Source organism: Neoarius graeffei, chromosome 13, assembly GCF_027579695.1.
Source record: "Neoarius graeffei isolate fNeoGra1 chromosome 13, fNeoGra1.pri, whole genome shotgun sequence".
NCBI classification, from domain to species: domain Eukaryota; kingdom Metazoa; phylum Chordata; class Actinopteri; order Siluriformes; family Ariidae; genus Neoarius; species Neoarius graeffei.
The window spans coordinates 37,386,974-37,409,887 of NC_083581.1; the positions used below are offsets into that span (position 1 = coordinate 37,386,974).

Sequence of the window (22,914 nt, forward strand, 5' to 3'; positions counted from 1 at the left end):
ACCACAGGAGGCTGAAGATTTCTACCGTAGCACCGTGGCTGGGGGTTCCCAGGTTGGTGCAAACGACAACGAGGGGTGAGCTTTATTTTTCTTATGCGATCCCACTAAGCCAAGCAAGGACTGTAAACTACATGGGACTCTATATATATGGACAACGATAAAGTTAACCCAAATGTTATTATTTCAGATCATCTTGTTGTGTTGACCAAGGTTTTTATTTCTCTTCTCCCTTTTTTTTTTTTTTTCTTCCTTGTATAACTCAATTTACTCTACCACTTGGTCTGAAATGTTCATTCTATGGCTTATGGGATCCCCTATATTTCTTTGGGGTGGGGGAAAAAAAAAAAGTTCTGACATCTTTGCGTGTGTTGTTTACAGGCATTTAATGTAGGCTACACTCTGTTAGACAGTATCAGGGTTGTTTTTGTAATTGGATTGCCTTGTCAATTGGGGACTTGGCTTTTGGGCTGGGGAGGAGGGTTAGGGGATGCTGAGAGAGATTTTTACTTTGTCTGTATTTTGGTTTACTTACTCTGTTGTTTATATTTTATGTATGTTCTGTTTTTTCTTTCTTGTCTCATAAGTGCAATATGTGACGCAACACTACTCACTTAACACATGGTAAACTCACTTAATGTGATAACTTTCAATGTCAGAGGCCTAGGTCACCCAATTAAACGCAAGAGAGTTCTTACGTTCTTGAAAAGCCAAAAAGCAGATGTAGCTTATCTGCAAGAGACGCATATGTCAAAAGAAGAGCATAAAAAACTGAAGAGAGATTGGGTTGGACAGGTTTACTTTTCAAGCTATACAAGCAGTAAAAGGGGAACAGCTATACTTATCCATAAAAACTTGCCATTTATAATGACAGAAGAGCACCACGATCAGGAAGGCAGATATGTCCTGGTCTGTGGACTGCTATATGGCCGAGAAATTATCCTGCATAACATTTATGCACCAAATGATGACTGCCCTAAATTCATGTCAGATATGATTACTTTATTCTCTCAACACCATAAAGATCTAGGAATAGTTGCTGGTGATTTTAACTGTAACATGGATGGCAATCTTGATAAATCATCACACTTAATATCCAATCCAAATGCATCCAAAGCCCTACAGCTGGCATGCAACGATGCAGGTCTGATTGATGTCTGGAGGGAATTTAACCCTACCACCAAAGATTATTCCTTTTACTCCACCAGACATAAAAGATATTCGAGATTAGATTACTTTCTTCTACCTCAAGACCTTCTGTCATCCGTCATGTCCTGTACTATTGGCCCAATTCTTCTATCTGATCATTCTCCAGTATATCTTAAGCTCGCCCTAGGGCACCAGAGAGAACGGACTAAATACTGGAGATTTAACGCCTCACTTCTCTCAAACACTGAAGCTTGTTTAAAAATAAAGCAATGGATAGGTCAATATTGGCAGGAAAATTCATTCTCTCCTGTTACATCTGCTGTAATTTGGGACGCGGCTAAAGCAGTCATTAGGGGACATCTAATTTCATATACAAGCGCTATAAAAAAGGCTGCCAATGAACGTGCTTCTCAACTTCAAAAAGAACTTACTACCCTAGAACAATCCCACAAACAATCACCCACAGAGGAAAACTTGAGGAACCTCAAAGCTGTTAGAGCTAATCTCAATATCATCCAAACAGAGAAAGTTAAAAAACTTCTGTTCTTCACAAGACAACGTTATTATGAATATGGAAATAAGCCCAGCAGACTTTTAGCTTATCAGCTCAAAAAAGAACAAACTGACCGTACCATAAAACATATACGTCAGGCAAATGGCCAATTAAAATATGATTTGCAAAGTATACAGTCCTCATTCCTGAACTTTTATAAAGAATTATATACATCAGAAAACCCAGTAGAGTCAGACATTCAGTCTTTTCTAGAGAAACTATCACTACCTTCTTTGTCAGATGAAGATAACGCACACTTATGTCGCCCTGTTACATCAGAAGAGGTGTTGGATACCATTAAGTCTCTACCATTAGGAAAATCCCCAGGACTGGATGGATATCCTGCTGAATTTTACAAGAAATTTTGGCCTGATATAGAGCCCCTTTTTATGCCTATGGTACAGGACTTTTTTAAGAAAGGGCGGCTCCCAGATTCTATGAAAACGGCTGTAATATCACTGATACACAAGAAAGACAAAGACAGTGCTGAATGCTCCTCATACCGTCCAATCTCTTTACTCACAGTTGATTTCAAAATTATATCTAAACTCATCACACGGAGACTGGAGAACCTGTTGCCTACGTTAATCAATCCCAATCAGTCAGGTTTTGTCAAAGCACGATATGCTTCAGATAACATTAGGAGACTGTTAGATGTCATTGATTACTCAGCCCTGTCTGGACACCAGTCACTGCTAATCTCACTGGACGCCGAGAAGGCATTTGACAGGGTAGAGTTTCCATACTTATTTGCTGTCTTGAAAAAATTTAATTTTGACGAATCATTTCTTGGGTGGATCAGGAGTCTTTATAGGGACCCTCAAGCACAGGTACGTGTCAATGGCACTTTGTCTGACAGATTTGGCCTATTTAGGGGCTGTCGTCAAGGGTGTCCTTTGTCCCCTCTCTTATTCAATTTGGCTATTGAACCTCTTGCAGAAGCTATAAGATCAAGTACAGATATTTTTGGCATTGATATTGGCAAAAAAAACAATAAAATTTCTTTATATGCAGATGATGTGATCTTGTATTTGTCCACCCCAGAAAAATCAATCCCAGCAGCTCTAGACCTAATTAAGAAATTTGGAAGAATATCAGGCTACAAAATTAATTTAACAAAATCCAATGCTTGCCTACTTAACACAGACATTTCATCAGAATTAAAAAGAATATCTCCTTTTATCTGGACACAAGGTGGATTTAAATACCTGGGAATTAATGTTTGTCAAAACCTAAAAGACTTATTTCAGGTAAACTATACTCCTTTACTTAGCAAAATCAAAGAGGAATTGGAATACTGGAATCTGCTTCCCATTTCTTTTATTGGACGAATCAATGTGATTAAAATGAATGTACTGCCACGATTTAATTATCTTTTCCAGTCCTTACCTTGTTATTTAAACAAACCATTCTTTCACTCAATTAACAAAATAATTAGTTCTTTTATATGGAAGAATTCCACCCCAAGAATCTCCTTGAAAACTTTAACTAAATCTAAAGAAAAGGGCGGGCTGGGCCTCCCAGATTTTCAATTGTACTACTGGGCGGCACAGACTAAGGACATAATTAGCTGGATACAGAATCGAACCACTGCTCATTGGACAGACATTGAAGGAGAACTTTGTTTTCCCAGCTCAATCATTACTCTGCCATTCATCAATAACATAAAAGCAATAAAATCAGTATCAAGAACATATGTAATAAGAAACACTCTTCAGGCTTGGAAAGATGTGAAGAGATTTTGTGGCTTACTTACTACCATTTCTATCTTAGCCCCTATATCCTCTAATCCAGACCTGCCACCCTCGATCAGGAAATCATTATTTACTAAATGGAAAGATCATGGAATACACAAGTTCCAAAATGTACTTGAGAAGGGTACCCTAAAATCCTTTGCAGACCTCAGATCTGAATTTGAAATTTCAAACAAAGACTTTTACAAATACCTACAGCTTCGTCATTATATAGCCACATTGGAAAATACAGGGCAAATGTCCCTTACTTTATCTGACATCGAAGAAATTATGGTCAATTCCACAACGCTGAAGGGAAAGATCTCTGTGATCTATTGGGCACTATTGGACTATAATAGCTCCTCATTGATGTCACTTAGAACTGTATGGCAGAGAGATTTGGAACAAGATCTTGATGACGAGCTCTGGACCAAAATATGTTGTAATGTTTTTGTTTCTTTATCCTGTAACAAGGTAATTGAGCAGAATTATAAATTTATGCACAGAATGTATTTAACACCAGTCCGTCTCAGCAAGATGTTTCCCACTGTCTCCCCGGAATGTCATCGTTGTAAAACATGCATTGGTTCACTTATTCATGTGTTCTGGAATTGTAGTAAATTAAAACAATTTTGGAATGAGGTACACAATTTAACAACCAAAGTCATGCAAATTGAATTCAAACTATCACCTTTACTGTATCTATTTGGTACAGATCCAGACGGTGCACTAGACTCTATCTCCAATAAAAGAATTGGCATAATAGCTTATGTAGCGAAAAAATGCATATTGATTAACTGGAATCAAGCTACACCACCTACAATTAACCTCTTCAAATCAATAATGAATGACACAATGCAACTGGAACAACACACTTACCACTTGAAAGGTAAAGGGGATCTCTTTGTACAAACATTGGCGCCCTTGATCATCATTTGACCTAATTTGAGTGACATCTCACTTTGGCCTTATATATGACTTACGTCCATGTGTGCCATTTCTGTGTACCTTATTTTCTTCTCTAAGATAATAGTAATAATAATAACAATAATGCACTTCCCCCCCCCCCTTTTTTTTTTCCCCTTGTCAATGTCTTCACACATTCTATATTGCTTAATAGCTATATTAATGTATTTGCTCTCTCTTAGCTTAACTGTTTGTTCTGAGTGTGTTGTATGTGTATATTAAAGAAAAAAAACTCAATAAATAAACAATTGAAAATATCAGAAAGGAGTTCGACAGTGTAAAATTGCAAAGAGTTTGAACATATCATCATCTACAGTGCATAATATCATCAAAAGATTCAGAGAATCTGGAAGAATCTCTGTGCGTAAGGCTCAAGGCCGGAAAACCATACTGGGTGCCCGTGATCTTCGGGCCCTTAGACGGCACTGCATCACATACAGGCATGCTTCTGTATTGGAAATCACAAAATGGGCTCAGGAATATTTCCAGAGAACATTATCTGTGAACACAATTCACTGTGCCATCCGCCGTTGCCAGCTAAAACTCTATAGTTCAAAGAAGCCGTATCTAAACATGATCCAGAAGCGCAGATGTCTTCTCTGGGCCAAGGCTCATTTAAAATGGACTGTGGCAAAGTGGAAAACTGTTCTGTGGTCAGACGAATCAAAATTTGAAGTTCTTTATGGAAATCAGGGACGCCGTGTCATTCGGACTAAAGAGGAGAAGGACGACCCAAGTTGTTATCAGCGCTCAGTTCAGAAGCCTGCATCTCTGATGGTATGGGGTTGCATTAGTGCATGTGGCATGGGCAGCTTACACATCTGGAAAGACACCATCAATGCTGAAAGGTATATCCAGGTTCTAGAGCAACATATGCTCCCATCCAGACGACGTCTCTTTCAGGGAAGACCTTGCATTTTCCAACATGACAATGCCAAACCACATACTGCATCAATTACAGCATCATGGCTGTGTAGAAGAAGGGTCCGGGTACTGAACTGGCCAGCCTGCAGTCCAGATCTTTCACCCATAGAAAACATTTGGCGCATCATAAAACGGAAGATACGACAAAAAAGACCTAAGACAGTTGAGCAACTAGAATCCTACATTAGACAAAAATGGGTTAACATTCCTATCCCTAAACTTGAGCAACTTGTCTCCTCAGTCCCCAGACGTTTACAGACTGTTGTAAAGAGAAAAGGGGATGTCTCACAGTGGTAAACATAACCTTGTCCCAACTTTTTTGAGATGTGTTGTTGTCATGAAATTTAAAATCACCTAATTTTTCTCTTTAAATGATACATTTTCTCAGTTTAAACATTTGATATGTCATTTATGTTCTATCCTGAATAAAATATGGAATTTTGAAACTTCCACATCATTGCATTCCGTTTTTATTTACAATTTGTACTTTGTCCCAACTTTTTTGGAATCAGGATTGTATTTAAAAGCACTATGGAAGTAGTGGATTCTGAATTGTCAAAAAAAATTTCCTCTCCGAGAATCGCTTCATTTGTTTCTCCCATCTTATAGCAGATTACACAAAACTACCATACACATATGTCAAAAAAATTACCTGAAATCTGTTCTTTAACTTGTCCTTCACTTAAAAACTGGTACAAGAACCAGTTTGAATCAATTTGAACTTTGGACCCCTGTGACACAAACTTTGCACCCTGACTGTTAAACAACCCTTAATCTAAATGTCACTCAGTCAGGATGTTCGAATCATTTAAAAAAAAATTTTGATATTGAGGATGAGCGTCCAGTATAAACTTGTCAACAAATGACAGAACTGGACAAACAGCTATCCAAGCTCTTCAACACACAACAACAAACATCTGAGCCTGAGAACTGAAGACTACTTCAAGACCAAGAGCTGCCATTATCACACAGCAGGAATGATCCTGAGCTGGAGATATCGCAACCCCAACACTCAAGTTTCAAAGCAAAGGCAATTATCGAAACACTCAAAATTACAACAGAACCACTGACTGGATCCCTTCTGCAAAAGACAAATAAATCAATAAGGTAAACTAGGGGCTGCAAGAAACAACCTCTTACACGCTGCTCTGATTGGTCCATCGTAAAACGCACCATACCAACAGGGGTGAAGATTTTGATTGAAAAGTCCAACAGCAGGCGATCAGAGGTCACACAACACATACATGTCAACCTTTGGTCAATCAAACCTGTATAACCAACCTCCAAAATCCATATTTCCCTTATAAAATCCGTATAAGATGCAAATTAAAATAATTTACCTAAAATTTGAATGATCATTAACAATGATATATCCCAGTTACTTTTTATTCAATATTAATAACAATAAACCTTCAGAATGAATACAAAGCTCCAATGTTTGACAAAAACACAAAGTGTTATCAGCGTAGTTACGAAGGAAATACTTCGTTGTTTGGAGACAGGTTTCACCGAGCGGCTATTATGCGCGAGACTTCATATTAGCCACAAAGTCAGGAAAATCTGTTCGTAAAATTACGTTATAATGACCAAATACAATGAAAAGTATTTTTCCAGTCTCACCTGTGAAAGGTAATCCCATGTGATCTCGTTTGGACGGTAAACCTGTTGGTACAGTTAAACGCAGCACATGAATGAGGCATCTTTATTCTCGGCTACTGTCTAGACGCTATACCAGAGACGGTTGAAGAATCTCCACTTTGCCACATCCAATATGGCGGCGAGAATGCGGTGTGTGCATGATCAAAAGTGGAACGAAGTCTCGCTACCACAAGATAACGCGCGATTTCATAAGACTCTTTACTGGCTGGCTGTGGTGTACAGTACGTTTGTAAATGTTATGCGCGCTTTTATCATCGTGGGAATTGATTATAGCTCTAAATAAATATTGAAGTTTTTTTTAAAGAATCCGTATAAAACTTTATTTATACGCCCGTATACTACGTTTATTGAATCAAATCCGTATAAAATACGGACATTCCGTATAGGTTGGACAACAGCATACAGAGGACTGAAGCTACTCTCCAAACGGAACTCCTTCTGCCTTGCTGCTGCTAGGTGATGCAACAGAAACCTTTTTACTGGACAAGAATACTGCAATTTTATACTAATTTAATATCATCTAACATTACATACCACTAACTGAACACAATAATCCAAGCGAGAAACAGGCACGAAGGCGAACCTTCATTTAAAGAGCAGGTTTCCTGTCATTTGTGGCCAATTGCAACATTTACACATTATACGCCGTGTCTCAATCTGCATACTTCCATGTAATACACTGTGCACACCATGTTACTTGCGTAGTGTGTGAATTTCGACAGGGTAATGTTGTTACACAGCAGTTGTGTAGTACTACGTTACATAACCCAGGCTTGTAGTACTCGAGTCTGACTCGTGCCCTAATTTTAAGGACTCGTGACTCGACTTGGACTTGAGCACTGATGACTCGGACTCGTGCATTAACTGCATTCGGACTTGTAAACTGGAGACGAGGACTCGGATTTTTTCTTTATTTTTTGTAACATGCCATAATAATTTGACATAAGATATTTAGATCTACATTCATTTTTGTACTAATTTCGTGCACACCTATGTGCCTTGGCGTGTGCATCAGATAGACTCTCGGGTGCGCTCCGGATAGCACACAAGCCAAGCGGACTCTGGCGTGCATGCCGTAATGGACTCACACCTGCACAGGATTAAGGCGCAATCAGCACGCCTATATAAAAAAAACAGTGAAAACGCACTTACTTTGCGAAGTATTGAGCTGCATTGCTGAGACATTACCGAGCCTTATTTCTTTGTTTGGTTTCCTGATCCCTGATTTCCTGTTTCTCGTCTTTGATTCTGTTGAGTCTACGATAGCCTGTTTGTGCCTCGCTTGACCTATTAACTGTTTCGCTGTTTTACGATTTTGCCTGCCGTTCTGAATTGTTTACCGTCTTCACTTGTATTAATAAACACACCTTCTGCACTTACATCCGTCTCCCAACCATCTCTGACAGAATACTTTACACTCCCTGACAAACAGAATGCACAGTCACCTGTTCATACGGCATGTTCAGGAACAAACTAATGTTAATGGCGCTAAAACAGCCACCGTCAAATGGTGCGGGTGGAGTCTTGTTCTCAGACTCGACTCGGACTCGAAATTTTTTTAATGACTTGGACTTGACTCAGACTTGAACACTGGGGACTCGAGACTGGACTCAGACTCAAGATTTAGTGACTCGACTACAACACTGATATAACCTGCCAACTTTTTTTACTCACCTATTAAAAATGAATGTCTTTTTATGTTTCCTTGGTTGTGTGCATAAATATTTCATGCGACATGGAAATTACGCTGCCAATTATCGACGTCAACAACATGCCCTCCTCCAACTGGATGAAAATAGGCTTCTGGGCCCTCCTTTTCCGTTACAGAAGCCAAGATAGCGACCATTGAGGGTGAGAAGTGTGCAGCGTCGCATGCACCCTCAATATTTTGACTGTTTACACAAACCAGGTACTCGTAATGCACTGCATGTTGTCATACTTGTCAGTGTGACCGCACACAGGGCCGTTGACAGCTTTGGCTGGGCCCGGGACAAAATAATCTGAGTGGGCCCCCCCCCCAAATAATCTGAGTGCCCCCCCCACACACACACGCACGCGCGCGCACGCACATCGCCACACAGCAACCACCCACACCCAACCCCTCTTTTCACAGTCTCCATTCACTCCAACCCTTAAATAACAGGTATTCCAAGCCCATTATAACAGTCAACCATTTTATTTCAACATTTCAACATATTTTACAGTTTGAACATTTCCTTAGTCTGCAACTATTCAGGTGCGAAATGCAATGCGCCGGACTTTTGCTGTGGCAAAGTCGTCAATAAGGTCATTGAAGTCCAGCTTCTGTGCAAGTTCGCGCTCTATACAGAGCATAGCCAGCCCATTGAGCCTCTCCTGTGACATGTTTGAGCGCAGGTAGTTGATAAACCAAAATGATTGTTTACGGGATGGAACTGGGCCTCAATGAGAACGGAGTTATGGCTTTCCCAAAATCTGAACATAGAAGCATCACCACTAGTCACACACGGACTGGCCATCGGGAGTAGTGGGAGTTTTCCCGGTGGGCCGGTGGTTCAGCGTGGGCCGGCCGAGAAAAAAAAAAAACAGTTGCGCGCTGGCCTTTAATATGATAAGCAATGTTAACAGTTTCTTTAAGAAACTGTTAACATTGCTTATCATATTACATTGCTTATCATATTAAAGGCCAGCGCGCAACTGTAATAAGCAATGTTAACAGTTTCTTAAAGAAACTTAACATTGCTTATCATATTAAAGGCCAGCGCGCAACTGTTTTTTTTTTTTCTCCGCCGGCCCACACTGAACCACCGGCCCACCGGGAAAACTCCCGCTACTCCCGATGGCCAGTCCGTGTGTGCCACTAGTGATGTGTACAGTGAGTTTTTCAGTGTATTTTTTTTGTCGTTTTTCATAAACGTCCTTTCCGTACTCGATTTAGAATGTTACAAAAAAAATTGACACCCTCCCAACCACGTAACATTAGCCTATCTGACCTGGGGGCTGACACGTTTATTACGGATAAACCAAAAGGATTACAACGTTCCCTGGATATAGAACTGGACCGAGAAGATTTCAAAATCTTAACGTGTAAGCAACAACAATAAAACAGAGGTTGTTTTATTCATTTAGGGCTTATTAGGCTACTTTCATTAATTGCGCTTTTCATACAGGCCTATCATTTTTCACTTGAGCAAGGGAATTGTTTGAAGAGTATCCAGTCTAAGCGAAAGTTTAATGTTTTGCAACAGACTAACCTCAAAACACCCCATTTATAGCCCATTCGTTACATTAAACTCTATCTAGCTGGCAATTTCACATGCCGTCGTATCTACACGGGATGATTTCCAACAAAATAAGGTTTAATTAACAAGAGGCAGCGTTCCACGGGCTTTCAGCTAACCGGAGTCCAGCTCAGCGCAACTCAGCAAGCGTGCCTAAAACATTTGGATATGATTGCGGGCCAATGTGCTATTCTTTGCTTCATTGAGATATATGCAACACAGTGTTATTAAACCGATATGTTTATGAAATAATTCAATGCCCTGTGCATTTCAGTGTTCACTCAGTGTACCCTGCTATCCCCTACTTTATAATTATGAATGGCGCGTTGCGCGTGCTGGGGTTACATTACGGGGCTGGAAAAAAGTTATCTGTGTCTTACCTGGCTCAGCTGCCCCACTGCCTTCACCACCTGCTGCATCATCTAAATCTTTTCTAAAATATCTATGCAGTGAGCCCCTGAGGCTCTTGGCTTCTTCATCTCTTTTTCTCTTTTCTTTTCTTTGCTCCTGACTTGTGCATGTTGGCAAACGGGCTCGCACGCTTATTGTCGAAGCGTTATGATGGAATAGTGCCGTGTTATTTGGCGCCTTAATCAAAGACCAAACCATTTCTGCATTAGGGGTGGTAGGTGGATTCTTGAATCTATTTTCGAAGACAATAAAGGCAAAAGAACCAGAAATCATTCATTGAATGCAAATATAGCACATTTTTCTCCCCCAAATCAACACATTTTGAAATGAAACAGAATGATTAATGGCATCTTCATGAGGGACCAGTTCTGGGCCCCCCCTCATGCCTGGGCCCGGGACAAAATACCCGGTTGTCCCCCCCTGTCGACGGCCCTGACCGCACATATGCACTCAAAATTGCAAGTGTAAATACAGAGGTACGAGAAGTGAGACATGCCATGTTTCGTAGTTGGCACATTGTCTTTGGTAGCTGCTAACAGTTGAGATTAGCTGCGACAAGTTTTTACTAATTTGCGATAAACCAAAATTTCTGAAAGTAGAAAATGATTTCCAATTAATGCTACATTTAAGCCACAGTGAAAATCCATAGAACAGGCAGGAAACATGAAAACAAGTGGAATCGAAAGTACAGGCAAAAATCAAAACCAAGCAATCAGAACACTAAATCAAGGCTCAGATTTCAAAAGCATGATACGACTTCGCAAATAATCTTAAGCTGCGGTCACATTACAGCATGAAAATGAGGCGCTTGGTAGCGATGCTTCCCCGAGCTTCGAGAAGTATCCCAAACCTATCTACGAGTATTCACCGTTTAGTTTGCCGACGAAAACGTTGCCACCAAATTTCACTGCATGCACTGAATTTTTTTGCAACCTTTTTGGCCACTCATGAAACGGAGACACACCAAAACAACAACAACTTGCGAAGCTCGAAGAACATTCGTCGTGCATGACACAATCGGTGGCAATGTTACCAATTTTTCATCGCCAAATATTCGCAAACCCATCGCAAGTTGTAGTGTGACCAGGGCCTTAGACACATCAGGATATAAACTGGCAAACTAGACTGCCCGTCATCTTTATCCTACGGTGTAACATTTCTATTCTGATGGGTGTCGTATCTTCCAGGATGACTCCGCCCCCTCCACAGGGCACACTGAATGGTTTAATGAAAATGATGTTAGTTAACGATGTTATATTTTTCCCCTTTAATGAAACCTCAACCCAACTGAACAGCTATGGGAGATTTCGGAGTGATGTAGAAGACACCGCTTACTACCACCATCATCGAAAAATATCTTTTAGAAGATCCATGTTTGACGCTCCAGTACAGTTCCAGAGACGCACTGAATCTAAGCAAATGGTGTATTCAAGATGTTTTGGGGGATTGTGGTGACCAAACACCGAACAATCATACTAGTGCATCTCAAAAAATTAGAATACCATGAAAAAGTTCCTTTTTTTCATAATTTAATTCAAAAAGGTAAACTTTCAGATATTCTATCTTCATTACATGTAAAGTGAAATATTTAAAGCCTTTTTTGTTTTAATTTTGATGATTATAGCTTATAGCTCATGAAAATCAGAAATCCAGTATCTCAAATTATTAGAATATTCCCTAAGATCAATCAAAAAAAGGATTTACAATACAGAAATGTCCAACTTCTGAAAAGTATATTCATTTATACACTCAATACTTGGTTGGGGCTCCTTTACCATGAATTACTGTATCAATGCGGTGTGGCATGGTGGTGAATAGTCTGTGGCACTGCTGAGGTGTTATTGAAGCCCAGGTTGCTTTGATAGTGGCCTTCAGAGTATCTGTATTTTTGGGTCGGGTGTTTCTCATCTTCCTCTTGACAATACCCCATAGATTCTCTATGGGGTTCAGGTCAGGCAACTTGGCTGGCCAATCAAACACAGTAATATCATGATCAGCAAACCATTTGGTAGTAGTTTTGGCACTGTGGGTAGGTGCTAAGTCCTGCTGGAAAAGGAAATCAGCATCTCCAAAAAGCTCGTCAGCAGATGGAAGCATGAAGTGCTCTAAAATCTCCTGGTAGATGGCTGTGTTGACTTTGGACTTGATAAAATACAGTGGACCAACACCAGCAGATGACATGGCACCCCAAATCATCACAGACTGTGGAAACTTCACACTGGGCTTCAAACACCTTGGATTCTGTGCCTCTCCACTCTTCCTCCAAACTGTAGAACCGTGATTTCCAAATTAAATGCAAAATGTACTTTCATCTGAAAAGAGGACTTTGGACCACTGAGCAACAGTCCATTTCTTTCTCTCCTTAGCCCAGATAAGACACTTCTGACATTGTCTCTGGCTCAGGAGTAGCTTGATATTAGGAATGCGAAAGTTGTATCACCTTTCTTGAAGATGTCTGTTCATAATGGGTCTTGATACACTGACACCAGCCTCAGTCCACTCCTTGTGAAGCTCTCCCAAGTTCTTGAATCAACTTTTCTTGACAATCCTCTCAAGACTGCGGCCATCCCTGTTGCTTGTGCACCTTTTCCAGCCACCCTTTTCAGCAATGACCTTTTGTGGCTTACCCTCCTTGTGGAGGGCATCAGTGATCATCTTCTGGACAACAGTCAAGTCAGCATTCTTCCCCGTGATTGTGGTTGTGTGTACTGAACTAGACCGAGAGATACACTGTGTTCATACTGTTTTACTCAAACTCGAAATGAAATATTCTAATATTTTGAGATGGGTTTTTTTAATGTTCTTGTACGGTATACCACACTGATTAAAATTAAAATAGAAAAATGCTTGAAACATTTTAGTTTATGTGTAATGAGTCTATAATATATAACATTTTCACTTTCTTAAATAACTGATGGAAAATATTGAACTTTTTCGCAATATTCTAATTTTTTGAGATGCACTAGTACTTATTGGTGGTTGTTGCTTTAATGTCACCCATTTAATATACAAGAGAAGAATACAAAAAAAAGAGCTAAGTGCTTTCCATCATTTTTTGTTCCCAAAAACTACGATTAGACTCTTTTGTGTTGGTGCCTCCCAAGGTTTCTGACACTTTCGCACAATGGCTGGAGTTTTTCATTACCACTCTCAGACATGACTAGCTCAATGGGAGGTAAAGCATTTAGACAGTCTAATGGGGGGGGGGGGAAGAAAAAAAAAAAGAGATCCTATAAGTACTTTCATACTTTTCTTTTTCATCTTTCTCTACAGAAAAAGTTCTACTCCGTAGCATCTTTTGTGCTGATATGAAAAAAAGTGGCTCATGTGACACGCAAATTGAAACCATATTGCAGCCCTCAGCCTCGCCTGCTCTCCAGAGTCCATTTAAAGGGGTATCAAATATAATATATACAGTTGCTGATGTGACAAAGTAACGTATTCTTAAGTATTCTATCAAATTTATATACTAGAAAACAACGAAATATCTTGGTAATTGTAAATATAATAGTCGGTACGCTAAACGGCACAAGAGTCGCCATTTTTAAAAGACCGTGACGTCAACCCTACCCACTGCACTAGGAGAGAAGCGTGTAATCATGGCGTTGGGCGCATCAAGTGAAAGCGACAGCTCTGTCGAATCATACGAAGAGATCCCGCAAGACACACTGCAAGCAGGCTATGGCTTAGAAGGGTACCAGTTTGAACCTAGGAGAGGTCCTCTCGACTCCGGTGATGAAATAAGAGAAGAAAGCTCGGATGACGGCGAGGATGAGACTGATGCTGACCATGGGCATGGCGAGCGTGGGGCAGAGCGTCTGCGTGCAGGTGACACGGCGTGGTGCTCGTGCGGAAAATGTAACGTGGAGTTGCTCACGAGTCCAGCAGAATTTATTTGCTGCAATGAGATAGGCGCCACCCATGGACTCGCGAAATCGTCGCAAGAGGCAGAAACAGGTATTTCACACGTGCTATTCCCAACCTCAATGAGCCAACACAACTGGGCACATACATACGTCATGAGTGTTACGCAGAGAAAATGAACGTGCATTCTGATTGGATAAAATTAATATCATGGCGGGCTGTTCAAACTGCGGTAATAGTTTGCTCGAGCTACTTTCAAAACACTATAACTTTCCAACCTTAGAACAAAAAACTTTTGTAAGTCTTGAATAAGGTTCGTTAATGTGTGTTTTATTGTTATATTTACTCTATATATTGCCCTCTGTTCCCCTTTAATATCAGTAATACAGATGAAATAAAGATTGGTGAAGGGGAGCTAGTTTGTAGTTTTGGAGGCAGAAAATCAGCAGAATTTGAGCTACTTGTTTGACTTGAACGCATGCAGCCATATTTAAAGTGGGATGCCGTATCCAGCACCAGTGAGCGTCTGAAAAAATAGATTTGTTGCTAGTTTTATTCTATTTTCGACTCAAATGTGTCTCATAAAGCTCATGTTTGTTCACTAACAAGACTAATTTTTCACCAACACTTCATCCTCCGTGTTTGTTTTTCTTGTTCACTCCTAAACTCGTGACCCAACTGGCTGAAAGTGCTATTGTGACGATAGATAGATAGATAGATAGATAGATAGATAGACAGACAGACAGACAGACAGACAGACAGACAGACAGACAGACAATGTTGCTAGTTTTATTCTATTTTCAACTCAACGTGTCTCATAAAGCTCATGATGTGACGAAAAGAAAGAAAGAAAATGTGGCAGTGCTTTTTAAATAGCACTACATGCAAAACACCGAGCACGAAAATTTCTATTTTGTTTGACTCCATGTCCGAAAAAAATTATAAATAAATAAATTTTATATATATATATATATATATATATATATATATATATATATATATATATATATATATATATATATATCAGGGTTAGATCTTAAGGTTTTTTTGCACTAGCCAGCCGGGCTAGTGGCTTGCAAATTGCACTAGCCCGCAGAGTGTTGCACTAGCCCGCTATTTTAAGCCCAATTCCTGTGACAATTGAAAGAATTTTAAATACTAAACAATGAACAAGTTGAAACAACAGAAATAGAATGAGCTAAAAGATTTTGTATCAGATTTTGCGTGATTCAAGATGGCCACACCCATGTCAAGTTATTGCACTAGCCAACACGGGCTAGTAGCAGAGATTTTGCACTAGCCCGTGGCTATCTGCACTAGCCACGGGCTAGCGGGCTAGTGTTAAGATCTAACCCTGTATATATATATATATATATATATATATATATATATATATATATATATATATACACACACACACACATACATACACACACACACACACAATATAAAAAAAATTTATGGGGTCAACATCTAGTTCTGAATAACGCAATGTTGGTTGAATCATTCAAGTATTCTGCTTTTAACACAAGGTCTAAGTAAACTTTAAAAGCTTTAAATGTTGTAGTATTTTCCAGATGTGAGTCACTCGACTGAAAAAGCATAATCCTGACATGAATAATTGTTACTTTTAATTAAAAACTACTTACTTTTTCCATAAAGTGTTACTGTCACCTTTAGTACAAGTTTTGGAACAAGATCCTTTTTAAAGATCGTGGGGGGGGGGCCTCGCCCAGCAGCACTTTTTTTTTTATACCTATATGTTGATAATGGTAATATTTCTCAATCATCAGCTGTCAGGTTATAATCCTATGAAACCCCATGACCTTGAGTTTGACATTTCAAAGTCATTCAAGGTCAAAGGTCATGGTGCCAAATGAAAGCCCATATAGCACTTCCTATAAGTTGATAAGGGTAAATATCTCTCTACCATCAACCGTTTTCAAGTTACAACCCTCTGAAAATCCGTGACCTTGAGTTTGACCTTTCAGGGTCACAGATCATGGTGCCAAAAGAAAGGCCATATGGGAGTTCCTATATGCTCATAATAGTAAACATCTGTCTATCGGCAACCGTTTTTGAGCTTTAATGGAAAATGTGTTATTTTGACCGAAAGGTTGACCTTTCCGGTGACCTTGACCCGATTACCCCCAAAATTTAATCAGGTAATCTACGGACCATTGCCCGCCCGCCTTGAAAATCTGAAGTCGATCCGTGCAACCGTCTAGATGCTAGATTGTTAACAGACAGGCACAAACAAACCGCACTGATTACAATACCTCGCCCCGCTTAATCCGCCGCGAGCGAGGTAAAAAGCAGGCAAGTCCAGTCCTCTGACTCATATTTTATACTTGAGTTCAGTCAGTTATATAAGACTCAAGAGGAATAAAACAAACTAAAACGCGTAGGTGATGGGAGTAAACGGTTTTAGTGTAGAATGAAACAGTGATGAGAGTGTGAAAAGACTAGAACTGAACGCAGAGCTGCTCTGCGCTCTCACTCAGAGATTATCAGGATGAACCTCTCCTGCTGCGTGAAGAAGCTTTTGTCCTGAAGTGAAGCTTTTAACTGAAGCTACAAATGTCAGTGCGCGCGCGCACACACACACACAAAAAGAGATTTGCAGAGAGATTTGTTTTAAATCAGGTTTGTCCGTGTGAGTGTGTGAGTGCATGTGTGTACCTGTAATTCTGGGTGTAGGTATGTACGGGGGTGCAGGAGGAGATGGTGGTGCACTGGCCGTGTGTGTGTCTGCTGCAGGTGTGTGAGCAGGGCTGCTGATTTCGGAGCGGGTGAATCTCTCCACCACGACGCTGTGCTGTGTGTAACACTCTCTGCAACAGCGCTCCTTCTTCCCCCCGAACCTCGTATTCACAAAGTTATTACTGCAGTAGTAGCAGAAGATCCGCCCACACAACCTAACACACACACACACACACAGAGCAGATAAAGGATTACTGTCAACCACACAGTGAGCAGTAAGCTACTAAACGATAAATAATATTTACAGCGTATTAATTATCTGCAGACACGAGGATTTCTGGATGTTCACTTTATTACATTCATCATCGCTCATTTATCTACAGCTCTGAACATTATTATAGACTTTTCTCATATTTCTTTTACACTTTCCTGCAAATGATTACCGGTACAAACCTGTAAATTTGCAAAGAAAGAAAGATTGATGGACAGATGAAAGTCAGGCAGGAAGGAAGAAACAAAATGCAGGATGGATGGATGGATGGACAGAAGGAAGAAAATGCATAGACTGGTTGATGGAAGGAAGGAAGAAGGACACATGCATGGATGGAAGGATTGATGAGTGAAGAGATGAGGGGATGGATGAATGAATTGAAGGACGAATATATGAATAGATGGCTGTATGAATGGATGGTTAGATGGCTTGATGGATGAAAGGATGCATGGATCCGAATGGATGCTCTGTGTGTGTGTGTGGGGGGGGGGGGTGAGGGCTCTACCTGCAGTGATGCTTACGGAGCCACCATGTGAACTGGCTGTTGCAGCTCAGACAGCGTGTAGCCTCTCGGTCCACTAACCACCACTGCTCCTCGGCCCTCTGCTTCTGCTCAAACTCCAGAGCATCAGACTTCTGCCACAGAATGTCCTTCTCTCTGCATGAGACACGGACGAGGAGAAGGAAGAGAACAGATGATACACAGCTGGCGCAGTGCTGAAATTTCACACCCCGAGAACACACTCGAGCATTGAGCGGAGAGCAGAAATACAACCATCATCCAAACACTACTCAACAATCTCATATCCGTTCAATACACTCGACTTTAAGCCAATCAAATTGAAGTTTATTTCAAGCTTCACGTTAAACCATCCATCCATCCATCCATCCATCCATCCATCCATCCCACCTTTAAATTTTAGTCCCAAGATATTTTATTCTTGATAAACTCCACACACACTCAGAGCTGTGTGCAGACACATTGATTTAGCTGTGCTCCAGTACAGAACCTACGACTTCATTTATTTCTCAAAGAGCAGGAGCAGCACTGCTCTCTATTATAAATATACAAGTTCAGTCATTCATTCATTCATGAAGAAAGAAAGGACATCACCTGAATGAATAAATGCAAGTTAAACAGAAAGGTAAGAATATGTATCACACAGTTCAACTTTTCCATTTATCTGTTCTCTCTCATGCGGCCATCCTCCTCCCCCCCTCTCTGTGTGTGTGTGTGTGTGTGTGTGTGTGTGTGTGTGAATAAAACTGCTGTAAGCACATGCTGGATCATTTCCAAAGAACCTCAAAATGGCTTAATGCAAAAAAAAAAAAAAAGTTAAGATATACTCTCTCTCTCTTTCTCACATACACACACACAGCGTGCACTGATTACAGAACACCGTGGGATTGCCGTGTCCTCTAATGCCATTTTAAGAAGAGAAATGTTGGTGATTGAAGAATTCTTCACGTTTTCCCTCCCCTGGTGTCATTCTGATTATTCTGCTTTGTCTCAAATAGTTTTTTTACAGGGCTTACTAATAAATAAATAAATAACCACGGAACACACCCAAGTGTTGGGTCAAGGAACGAGCGCGATATGAAGCTTCTTATCAGTGCAGAATTAGAAAACCGGCCTGTTACGACGACACACAAAAGACATGTCACAATGACATATACACACACACACACACACACTACAGTGGACAGTACATGTTTGAGATGTCATAAATCACACGCACACACACGCACACACACACACACACACACACACACACACACACTGTCTCTCTCTCTAGTGGCAGTTTGTTAGAGATGTCACAATGACACACACACACACACACACACACACACTACAGTGGACAGTACATGTTAGAGATGTCATAAATCTCTTACACACACACACACACACTCTCTCTCTCTCCCCCTCCCCAGTGGACAGTGTTTGTTAGAGATGTCACAATGGCGCGCACACACACCACAGTGGACAGTACATGTTAGACATGTCATAAATCTCTCTCACACACACACACACACACACACACACACACACACACACACACACACACACACGCTCTCTCTCCCCCTCCCCAGTGGACAGTGTTTGTCAGAGATGTCACAATGGCGTGCGCGCGCACACACACACACACACCACAGTGGACAGTACATGTTAGACATGTCATAAATCTCTCTCACACACACACACACACTCCCTCTCCCCCTCCCCAGTGGACAGTGTTTGTCAGAGATGTCACAATGGCGTGCGCGCGCACACACACACACACACACCACAGTGGACAGTACATGTTAGACATATCATAAATCTCACACACACACACACACACACGCTCTCTCTCCCCCTCCCCAGTGGACAGTGTTTGTCAGAGATGTCACAATGGCACACACACACACCACAGTGGACAGTACATGTTAGACATATCATAAATCTCACACACACACACACGCTCTCTCTCCCCCTCCCCAGTGGACAGTGTTTGTCAGAGATGTCACAATGGCACACACACACACCACAGTGGACAGTCCATGTTAGACATGTCATAATCCCACACACACACTATAGCGGACAATGTTTGTTAGCGATGCCATAATGACTTTACACCAAGGGCGCAGATGGCACTGGGGACGGGGGGGACATGTCCCCCCCCCCAGATTTATACTGACCCCTATCTGCCCCCCCCCACCGTCCTTACGTAAGGCGCCAAACATAGGTAGAAAAAGTGAGGATTAATGTTCCGTTAATTAGACTAACTTACGCTGCAGCACAAAGTTGAAATGGCAGCAGCAGTAGCCTTGTCTGTGATCAATCCACATTACACCGATTCAAGAAGGGGAAAGGCTGGAGCAGATCCTTGCAGAGTTGGGAAAGCAAGGTGTTCAATTTTCCACGTAATTCTCGGTTAATAACACTGCACAGCTCATCCATTTGATAGCAGCGGTGTTTCTGCTACGACTAATGGTGCATTCAGTTGTACTTGTAAGTTGGAAGTTTGAAGTCAGAAAAGCATTGAAATCCAGCATCTCCCAGCATAAACGTTGGGGTTTTCGTTTCATTTCATTAACTGGCCATTTTTTTCAAATCGCATGTTCCATGATGTCCCAGTTTTTAAACTGGGAAGCAGCGGAGAGATGTTTTTGGGACCTATTGAGTCTGCTTCTAGACGGTAAATTTGTTTGGCTGCAGAGGGAAATTTTTTTTTTCTATCAATTTTGTTTATTGGAAAAAATACTTTTTATTTTTATTTGTGTGACTCTGTTGTTCAAGTGTTTATACTTCTGTTTTCATACACATTTTATGTTTCTAATCATTTACATGAAGGTACGAGTGTGAATCATTTCAATTTTATTTTGTTATTAATTTTTGGACATTCCCTTTCTGTTAGAAGTTATAGTTAAAGTTTCTGTGATGAGATTCTTCATCCTGCTGAGATCAGCAAATGTTTAAATAAAACATGCAGAAGACATGAAGTTTTGGAGAGTGATTAACATACCAGACAAATAACAATTTGATCATGTATGGCTAGTGTTGACCAGGTAGGCCTTTGTCTACCATTGTTAATTCAGTTAGAAAACTCACAATTCTAATGTATACTGAAGCTTCAGTGTGTGTATATATATATCAGAGAGAGAGATGATATATTAGTGCTGTCAAAAATGTTGCGTTATTAACGCGTTAACTTGACTCAATTTTAACGGCGATAATTTTTTGATCGCGAGATTAACGCTCTGTGACATGATGTAGGTTTTTCATAAGCTTTTGAAACTGCCAGGAACTTGGAACAGAGACTTTGCTTAGAAAAACGATAGCAGCTAGACTGTAATGCCACGCCCCGCACAGCCAGAGTCCTCTGCCCTCCCCCCAAAGAACCAGCGCGGGACGAAGAGCCACGGTGCTCGGCTTAGGTTTCGTTTTCCCATTGGCGGCTCCAGCCCGACTCTGCAGTGGCTGTGACAAGACGTGTTATGCTCTGCAATAAAATAAAAAAACATTGGTACAAAGCAAGCCCATTCACTTTATGCTGATAAGAGAATTACAATGTTTTTTCATGTGACAAAAATGTGCGATTAAATTGCGATTAATCGCGAGTTAACTATGACCGTCGCGACATTAATCGCGATTAAATATTTTAATCGTTTGACAGCACTAATATATATATATATATATATATATATATATACACACACACACACACAGGGTGCGATTTGTCAAAAAACCAGAAGGGGGGATGGTTTGGTTTTTTTTAATCATGAAACGTCACAAAATTAAGGTAACAATAGGCTAACAGCTCAATAACATCCGATGATATCAAATAAATAACACTAAATGAAAACGAACACATCTTCCTATCTCTCTGACTAAATACACGAACACTAACACACAACAAAATTCGCATTGCTTGTCGCGTTGCTGTGATGTTTCTCTCCCTCCGGATTAAATGGACAGTGACTCGAAAATCACTGAAATACATGAATACTAAATGAACAGTTTGCTCTGATGGCGCAGTTCATGTGGCCTTTTCTGCTTTCCCGTCGGTGCGCTATCCGCCGCGTTTCGCTCTTCTTTAATCCACATTTCTGCGAATTTCTCAGCAGGGAAGGAACGCACGTCTGGCCCATTGACAGCGAGGAAAAGAAGGCTGTCAGTGTGGATACACATTCATTCTGTTGCGCTCATCAGTAAGGATGTGATTCATGGCGCTAAATCCACGTTCACACTCTGGATATTGTTATTATCTACAATGTATCTATTTGCTGGGGACGTTCGTGAACATCAAAGCTGCCACTTCGGGTCATTTTGAAAGTGAGTGCAATGTAGACCATAGAAAACTGTGTCACAACATGCCTGTCATGTCAACTTTTTTTTTGGTTTGTTTGTTTTATTGACGGGGTTGTCCCCGAGGATTTTTTTTCAGCAGAGATAAAAACCAGAGGGGGGGGATGATCCCCACCATCCCCCCCAGCAAATCGCACCCAGTATATATATATATATATATATATTAGTGCTGTCAAAAATGTCGCGTTATTAACGCGTTAACTTGACTCAATTTTAACGGCGATAATTTTTTTTATCGCGAGATTAACGCTCTGTGACATGATGCCACGCCCCGCACAGCCAGAGACCTCTGCCCTCCCCCGAAGCGCCACGGTGCTCGGCTTAAGTTTTTCGTTTTCCCATCGGCGGCTCCAGACCCACTTTGCAGTGGCTGTGACAAGACGTGTTATGCTCTGCAATAAAAAAAAAAAAAAAAACATTGGTACAACCAGTGTTCGAACTATGCCGATATTTTCGGGGGGTCCCTTATTTTCCCTTGGGGGTGTGTGTGTGTGTGTGTGCTTGTGCTTGTCTCAGAGCGCGGCTCTCCATCGCGCGCTCACTTCGGATATGCAAATGCTTCCCGTTACACACGA

At 40.8% G+C, this 22,914-nt stretch overlaps 1 protein-coding gene across 1 annotated transcript in view; it reads right to left on the bottom strand.

Annotated features, from left to right (window-relative positions):
- fyco1a (FYVE and coiled-coil domain autophagy adaptor 1a) overlaps window positions 1–22,914 on the bottom strand; it is a 103,746-nt gene that overhangs the window by 29,467 nt on the left and 51,365 nt on the right. Inside the window, exons 12-13 of the mRNA XM_060937664.1 lie at window positions 17,996–18,148; window positions 17,199–17,434 (exon numbers count right to left, since the gene is read on the bottom strand). Coding sequence (XP_060793647.1) covers window positions 17,199–17,434; window positions 17,996–18,148 — 389 coding nt within the window. The remainder of the gene's footprint in view (window positions 1–17,198; window positions 17,435–17,995; window positions 18,149–22,914) is intronic.